This window comes from Carya illinoinensis, chromosome 11 (genome assembly GCF_018687715.1).
Source record: "Carya illinoinensis cultivar Pawnee chromosome 11, C.illinoinensisPawnee_v1, whole genome shotgun sequence".
Classification (NCBI taxonomy): domain Eukaryota; kingdom Viridiplantae; phylum Streptophyta; class Magnoliopsida; order Fagales; family Juglandaceae; genus Carya; species Carya illinoinensis.
The window spans coordinates 31,943,049-31,952,024 of NC_056762.1; the positions used below are offsets into that span (position 1 = coordinate 31,943,049).

An 8,976-nucleotide genomic window follows, 5' to 3' on the forward strand; every position below is an offset into this window, starting at 1 on the left:
TATATAGAAGTTTGGATTAATTAAATAATTTCTTGTACTTAGAAGATGGCATACAAATCACCTTAATTTGAGTAGTACCTGCAGTTCAATTAGTTAGTATGTTGGCATTAATCATGAGGTTTAACTGCTGTGACTAAGAACCTTAGATGTCTATAATATAATAGACTGTTTTGGGAAGTGCCTCTTTAATTTATTATTTCTTTAGGAAGAATATATGTATATATAGGAGTTACCTAATGGCAGCCAGATAAATGATATTTGTTATTTTAAGGTGTACAAATTCTGTGTATCCCCTTTGACATATAACTAAGATAAATCAATTATAAATAAACTAAGATTTACATTCATGACTTCCTTCCAATATTATAATTAATGTTTTGAGTACTTCCTTGATTATAGTCTTATTTTTCAATAATATCGTCACTCTTCAACACAATGACCTGCATGTAGTACTTGATCTCAAACTACGAACGTACGTATCAACCTTATATATATAAATATTGTAATATTTAATGGTACTTCTTAATGATAGAGCTTTAGAAGCTCATCCACGCGGCTGTACTTCACATCTGGATAGAGCTTTGAAGCTTCTTCTCCGGCCTCTTCCCCTATTTCAAAGTTTGTCAAACATCCTTCATAGAAAATGTGATAGAAATGCCCAACTCCGACCTGGCCAGCAAAGTCCATTCCTGCACGCAGGTCATGAAAATGTTTATAAAATAAAAACAAGAAGAAGAAGAAGAATGATAGGTTATTATCGTAGCTGCATTCATGTGTTTGCATGTAACACTCGTATCCAATGCCAAGTTGATTTCAAAATTTTCTAAATTTATGTGCAAAAAGTCCATTTGAGTTTTTAAATATGCTTTTTTTTTAAAAAATAGATTACGGGACTTAAAATCTCTATTTTTGTGAATTATAATTTTCTTTAGATTTGATATTTTAGTAAAAAAACCTTTTTATAGGTTGAGATAATTTTTTAAATAAATTAAATTATTTTTTTTAGATTGAGTCAAAGTTGAAGATTAGGAAAGAGTCATTTTATAAACTTCCTTTACTATCCAAACCATGGACTCAAATATTTAAAATGGGCCTACACGATCACCCAAAAGCCCAAGCCCTTGAGATCAAGCAGGCTCCACGTCGTGCAGGCCCCTTTGCATGCACAGTTCCATCACTTCCGTTCCCACTATATGAACGCCTCTTTCTCTCTTCTCTAGGGTTTTATTTTGGTCTTCCATTCGTCTATATACACCTACTGTGAGCCCTCAAATCTCATGCTTATATCGATCATCCTCTATCTTAGAGTAAATTGTCGCTGCACCACCTTCTCTTCTCCAAGATAGGGTTGCCGTAGGTTAAGCCTTGTAAAACACCTCCTCCATGTAGTAGCCACCATCCCAATGAACCTGGCCTGCACCTCCGTAAGCCACCATGATCCATTTAGCCTTCCACCATTGCACCTTGAAGTATGGACCGAGAGAAAGCCACGAAAACTCAACCCATGTGTCCCCTGTTTTTCTATACCCAAAACAGAACCATCCCTCGGGCCCCTTCTCATGTTCCCCCCCCCCCACCCAAAAGCCCAAGCCCTTGAGATCAAGCAGGCTCCACGTCGTGCAGGCCCCTTTGCATGCACAGTTCCATCACTTCCGTTCCCACTATATGAACGCCTCTTTCTCTCTTCTCTAGGGTTTTATTTTGGTCTTCCATTCGTCTATATACACCTACTGTGAGCCCTCAAATCTCATGCTTATATCGATCATCCTCTATCTTAGAGTAAATTGTCGCTGCACCACCTTCTCTTCTCCAAGATAGGGTTGCCGTAGGTTAAGCCTTGTAAAACACCTCCTCCATGTAGTAGCCACCATCCCAATGAACCTGGCCTGCACCTCCGTAAGCCACCATGATCCATTTAGCCTTCCACCATTGCACCTTGAAGTATGGACCGAGAGAAAGCCACGAAAACTCAACCCATGTGTCCCCTGTTTTTCTATACCCAAAACAGAACCATCCCTCGGGCCCCTTCTCATGTTCCCCCCCCCCCCCAAAAAAAAAAATCCATCCAACCGTAAACCAAAATCTCTTGCACCGTAGCCTATTGCTCAGCCACCATGTGACCTAGCCAAACCACCCAGCCCTCTCGTGTTCCATCTCAAGCCAAGTCACAACGCCTGTTTTGCATGCATAAAAACAGAGCATCGCAAAGCCATCCTAAGCCCATGGTTAAACCACCCTAGAAAAGCCACTGCACCTCCTCATGGTCACCACCTCAGCGCACGAGACCCTACAGAAAGTACAGCAAAGAACTTTCCGGCACCCCCTGTCTGTTGCGTGTCACGGTGAGCTTCATCTCTCTCTCTCTCTCTCTCTCGCTCGTTACTTTTCTCTCTTGCTCTAATATTTCTCTCTCTATAGCTCAGCCTTGCACCGTCCAGCTCTGTTGTCTCTCCACGATGTCACCATTTTCTCATTCTTCCATTTGGGCAGCTTTTGTGCCACTTTTACTTTCTTTTGTGCGTTTTGCTTTCGATGAGAATAGTAACTCTTTTATTTTGAATCCAAGTCTTCAGTTTTCGGTTTTCACAAGTGAATACTTTTCTTGCTATAATCTTGGTTTAACTCGTGTTGGGCTTAGCCTTTTAAAAACGGGATTGTGTTTCAAATAAATGGACTTGGTTAAAATTTGGTTTATATATATATATATATAAATATTTTATCCGTTTAAATTGCTTTAATTTAGCCTTATTTTAGCGTGGACCTTGTTTTAAGTATCATCAATTATATTTGTAATGATAACATTTTTATTTCATTTATTTTAAGTATTCTATTATTTTGTAATATGTTATGGGCATTTAAATGCTTTAAATATCAGTATTCATTGACTTTCGAATTGAACAAAATATTTATTTGTTTATCTTCTTCGATATGAATTCTATTAAGTGAATATGAGGATGTTAGGAAATGGTGGTATTTTTCAGGTTAAGAGAATTGTAGGTTTCTTTGAACAATTAAAATAGGTGATTTGAGTATTTTAAATGCAATTATAAGTTACGTATTTTATTGGAGATTTATTTAAGTTCATGAATTTTTAATAGGTGATGATTTATATTTATTTGGTATTGTTGTGAGGAAATTCTGAAAAGTTAAGAAATTTAGGTAAACAAGATTCTTATGCTAGACTTTGTATAAAAAAATGAAATAAGGTTGAATTTGAAAAATATGCATGTTTTGTTATAAAAAGAATTGTGAAACAACCTCATTTATTTGTTTTGCATTACTTATGAAATTTTGTATAAGAATAAAGTATTTTCTGACATGAATGGTGTAGATATGAGCTATTTTGACATGTTGTTCTGAACTGTGCAAAAGAGAGCAAATATGATGTTTTGTTCATAAATTATATTTTTGTGATATGATTTTATTCTGTGTTAAAAATATTTTGTACTCTAATATGATATGACGTGATTTCTGAAAACCTCTAGCATGACATTCTGTTTCGTTCTGACCTTACCACAGGTGTAAAATTGTGGCCTCTATTCGGGTTGGTATCAACTTTTTTGTTTCCAGTGCACCCACTTTGGAAGTTAAGTGGTTTTTCGCGTGATCTTTCCTATGTGTACACTCGAGGCTCCAAGAATAAATGAAGGGAAGATTCACATTCTGTTTTTGCTCGGTTAGTTATTGAGTTTTGCACAATCCTACCATGGGGGTTAAATATGGTTTCTGTTCTGATATGATATGATAAAATGAAGATGTTCAGTTACACTATGTCAAAAGAACTTTGAATAAAAATATTTTTCTTAAAATTTCGCTCTAATATTTTTGATAACATGTTCTGATTCTATATTTTAAAAGTAAAAATATTTTATTTTGCATTTTGAACTCTATAAATGCTCATGTTTGCACAATGGTATATATTCTCTGCTTACTAAATTGTTGATAACTCACCTCTTATCTTCATAACATTTTTCAGTTTTTTTTTTTTTTTTGTTCTACTAGAGAACACGAGTAAGAAGTATTGGAAAGTTTGATGATCATATATGAATAAGTGCTAAGGGTGGAAGTATTTTTTAGAGGATCATTTTCGTAGGTTTTTCCTTGGCAATTATCTTGATACGTCAAGATAGAGCTGCAAACGAACCGAGTCGAGCCGAGTTCGAACAGGGGATCTCGAGCTCGATAAGCAAATATACGTGCTCGAACTCGACTCGAGCTCGACAAAATTTACAAACGGGAGATCGAACTCGAATCGCATAACATATATCAGGATTGAACTCGACTCGAACTCGTATAAGATAAATAAACGAACTGATACGAGCTCGAGTAGCTCGAGCTCGAGTTAGAGTTAAATACTCTGATTCGGTTGAAACTCCATGCCCAAACCGAGGAGATGATGTCGTGCGGCGCAAGGAGGGGGGAAGGAGAAAAAAGAAAGAAAATAAAAGTAGGTTGCAGGAGAACGGGGAGATCCGGAGATGAGGCCGTGCGGCTTGGAGAGGGGAAGGAGAAAAAAGAAAAGAAAAGGAAAGCAGGGGAGATGAGGTCGTGCGGCGCAGAGAGGGTGAGGGGAAAATGAGATGAAACTAGGGTTAATGAGATGAGGTCGTGCGGCTCCAAAACGATGTCGTTTTGGATGGGTTTAGAGGGCTGGGCTCCAGCGCACGGGCTGGGCCCTTCATATTACCAAAGCCTACAACTTGTAGTGTCTTTTAAAAATGAAATAAATTAAAAAATATTTTTAAAAAATACTTAATAAATTTTTTTGCAATTGGTCATTTGTAATGTGGTTTAAATAATTCAATAAACTTGTTTCTACTTAAAAAAAAAAAATGACATTGAAAGAAAAGCTTTTTGTTTTCATAGATAAAATTTTACCTATATTTAACTAAGATGCTTTAGGCCATATATTTCTCTTATTGTCAATTTATTTTCCATCATATTGATATTTGTTTTTCATATATTTATTTTTCTGTTATACTTAATAATTATTTAGGTAAATGCTATATAATAATTATATTTTAATAAGAGCATATGAAAATGTAAATATTTATTATAATAGATTTGTATTTTTCACAATGCACATGTGCCTCTTACTAGTAATATTAAATATGGCCAAATAATCAAAATGAAATTAGATAAGAAAGTGTAGTAATCAAATTAAAGTTGCTTACTCTTTATAAACATTTGACTCAATAATTCTTTTGTGAACTTAATACATTATTATACTCAATATTATTCCTTCGTCACCTTGTTATACATAAAGTAACAAAATATATTACTTATATGAAGTATAAAAATAATACATATAAGTTTATAACACATAAAATATATACAATAAAAGAATATATGTAAGAGTATATATATAAATATTACGAGTATTGTGACGAGCTCAAAACGAGTCGAATCGAGTTTATACGAATATTGTTCACGAGCCTAAACCGAATCGAGTCGAGATTATACGAGTTTTGCTCGTTTAATATTCGAACCAATATTAGTGCTCACGAACAACTCATTTATTAAATGAACCGAGTCCGAATCGAATTTATACGAGTCGATCTCGAATTGTTCACGAGCAGCTCTGTTCGTTTGTAGCCCTACGTCAAGATATGGGTAATTCGAGTTTTTGTGGAGTTGTCATTCTATTTTATTGAAGATTTTGGTTAATATTTTTGTGGAGAGACATGAATATTTGTATTGAACAAATAAGTTAGTGTTATGGAGTGTCTGGTTTATTTTTATTGTGTTAGTAGAGTTGATATGGAGAAAATGGAGCTAACCCTCCGGACTTCCTGGATTGGGACGTTACATTACAGACATGTAAAAAGCTTGCGGGGAAAACTCAGGTCAGCAAACAATTAACTAAGTTAATTTAGTAGTACGTACCTTTCAAGGAGGCTAGGAAGTCGTCTGCTGAAATGCTAATCTTTTCGAGTTTCTTTCCACAAAGGTTCTCCCACTTTTCAACCAGTTCTCTTTGAGAGAGAATGTTCTCAGGTGGCCGAAGATAAAGGGTTTTGTTCAGGGTTCGAGGATCATCTATTGTCTTAATTGTGTAGGTTGCGATGTCATCTTCATCCATATAAACCACTACATGTAGCAAACATTCAAACCAGCTTTAATTTATCGATGTAAATATTGGAAACTGAAAGAAATTATTTCTATTAATTGAGAGATATTGCAATATATAATAATATCAACTTTATATACATAAATATATGAACAATCACAAGTACTAAGAAGACATACATTATGTATCGATTTGCTTTTGATCATCGAAAAGAGTTCAGGTAATACCCCTATATATAAGCAAGATTAATATCACAACTTTAGTTCTGCATGCATTTTCTGAGCTCGATCGATCTTTCTTTCACTAAATAAACAGATCATTCTCATTGGATTATATATCACTATCGAGAAGCATGCATGCATGCAACTTATATATATATATATATATATAGACTAATGAAATAAATAAGTAGTGTAATTCTTAACTCCGGATTATACTTTCTATTACGAACTTTTTTTCATTTTACTCAGAAAATATCATTTGCAGATAGATCGAGACTTTGATTGTTAATCGCTAGAATTGATACCTTTAGTGTTGCCATCTCCATATATAAGCACTTTTTCTTTTGGAGGAAAGAGTGTGACCATTTGAGAAAGGCTTCCAACAAAGTAACCGGCAAAGCAGGCACCAACAACATAAGTGTAGGGGATTTTAGCAGCCTCTATTGCTTTTCTCACTGTCATTTTTTCATCAAATGACACTCTTCCTGGTTCAAGTGCATGCCCCATCCGTGCAGGATCCATTCCAAACTCCGATGGCAAGAACCGCTTCAGATTAATTAAATTTTGTGCGAATAATGTCATTAGCTATCTAGATATATAATATTCATGTTATACTTAATATAGCAGTACTGTATATATATATATAGATATAATAGATATCAATAGATATTAATTTCATTCTTAAACTCATCTCATCTAATTATTATAATTTTTTTAAATTTTAACACAAAATATAATAAATAATTTAATTTTTTTAAATCTCAAAATAATAATATTAATATTAACAAATAATAGTTTATTTAATTTTAATATTTTTCTCAACTCAATTCAATACAACTTAACACTTAAATGCAGGCTGTATTAATGATTGTGTTGGCTGAAACGTATATGTTAATTTATGAACCAGATCAGTGAGACCACGAATCCTGGCTTGAGACGTAGCAATATCCTTGCAATAATTAAGTACTTTTTCTGAAAAATGTTAATGATAATTCCTGGGCAGGTATGCATGGGGTCATGGGGTTTGTTCGATCTGATTGAATGCCTATATTATATGCGTCTGATCCTTATCCGTTCTTGAAATATACACGTACGTGTCTAGCTCTCAGCCTCAGCTTCTATCCATATGTGTTCGCATTTCTGTTGGGTCACTTTCAACCCTGGCTAGAGCTCTCTAATCACACATTTTATATGTTTAATTATACCTTTTTGTTTGGATTTTATTGTTTAACTTTAAATTTTAGTGCGATTTCAATATAAAATAAATACATCACAGCAGACATCACGCACAGCAGAGACAAAAACTCTCACAGGAGACAAACTTGCATACACAGCAGAGACAAAACTCTCACAGGAGACAACTTGCATAACAGAGAAATAGTGAATCTTCTAAAATTGTAAATATATGATTGGTGTCAAATAATCCTATCTCCATATAATTCTGTTAGCAGGAAGAGTGGTGCTAGAGTCACCGAAGATTAACCGCTGAATACTCTCCAAATGCAGTGTATTTTTTTAATCTCCTGGGTTTTACGTCAAACAAAGAATGAAATCACTGTATTTTCTACTGGGTTTTACGTCAAACACTTTAGATACATTCCGGAAATTTATTTCATTACCAATCATGAACTTCTGCGGTTCCATTATTAAAATGTTGATTACTGTTGTGGGTCAAAGATATCATTCTTTTTTCTCAACCACTCAATCGGAAAAGTACTTCTGGTAACTAATTAACGCGGACCCTATTCTTTTCTCCTTACACTGTCGGTTTTTTGTTTTTTGTTTTTCCCCGAATTTGTATTTCTTCTATAGTTACGTAGCAGAATGATCAGAGATATGCATTTAGAAAACAGATTTTATGTTCTATAAAAATAGGGAAAAAAAAAAAAAAAAGCACAGAGATTATGTTCACGGCTTGCTTTTGTGGAATTTTTATGTTGTTGTGGATATGCATGAGGTTAATTAGTATATATAGAAATGAATTCCCAGATATCATCATGATTTTAGATGAATATCGATAACATTCGTATTGAGAATTTGAAATTAAAAATAATTAATAAATTAATGCATTCCTACTGTTAGTTGATCTGAAAAAATAAATGAGTTTTTGTTTCTAATTGCCAGCCACCAACTGTAAAAAATGTTGAAAACCATTAATGTAAACGATGCACTACTGCAGGCGGCAGCAGCAGATATTCAAGCAGCTTTTCCTTTCATTTTCACAGAAAGATCAAGAAAAAAGAATAGGTACCTTTACGTTTCCTGCTTCCTTGATGGCCTCAACAAGCTTGAGCTGCAGCAGAAGGTTGTGAGACCGAAAATGCACTCCGGAAATGGTGCAAATGACGACATTAACTTGTTTGACGGCATCGACAAGGCTCCGGTGATCGGAAAAGGAGCCTTCAACGAGGACGGCTCCTTGCTTCTTGAAAGACAGTAGCAATTGTACCTTGTCGGCGTCAAGCCCCAACTCTGGCCGCTGAAGAACAAAGGTTTTGTGGCCATGGGCTAAACTTGCGGTCACGATCCTTCTCCCAAAATACCCAGTACCTCCCACAACAAGAACCTTAATGCTTTTTGCTGCCATTTCCAGCCTGCAGATCGACCTTGGATTAATGCTAGCTAGCTGTGTACGCGCGTGCGACGTTTGGTGATCTAAAGATCGATATCAGTCAATATTGGTTC

General features: G+C 35.0%; 1 protein-coding gene and 2 long non-coding RNA genes across 3 annotated transcripts; 2 read left to right on the forward strand and 1 right to left on the reverse strand.

The window, feature by feature from the left end:
- Positions 1 to 320: 320 nt before the first annotated feature.
- Positions 321 to 8,976, reverse strand: LOC122281553 (isoflavone reductase homolog). The gene is made up of 4 exons (XM_043093141.1): positions 8,543 to 8,976; positions 6,597 to 6,837; positions 5,887 to 6,090; positions 321 to 689 (listed from the first exon to the last, which is right to left on the reverse strand). The coding sequence occupies exons 1-4, from the start codon at positions 8,876 to 8,878 to the stop codon at positions 523 to 525; spliced, it is 948 nt and encodes a 315-aa protein (XP_042949075.1). The 5' UTR covers positions 8,879 to 8,976; the 3' UTR covers positions 321 to 522.
- On the forward strand, positions 1,113 to 3,834 carry LOC122281554. Its single transcript, XR_006230246.1, has 2 exons — positions 1,113 to 2,342; positions 3,520 to 3,834. It is a non-coding gene; the product is annotated as an uncharacterized LOC122281554 (long non-coding RNA).
- LOC122281555 lies at positions 5,608 to 6,191 on the forward strand. The gene is made up of 2 exons (XR_006230247.1): positions 5,608 to 5,846; positions 5,951 to 6,191. It is a non-coding gene; the product is annotated as an uncharacterized LOC122281555 (long non-coding RNA).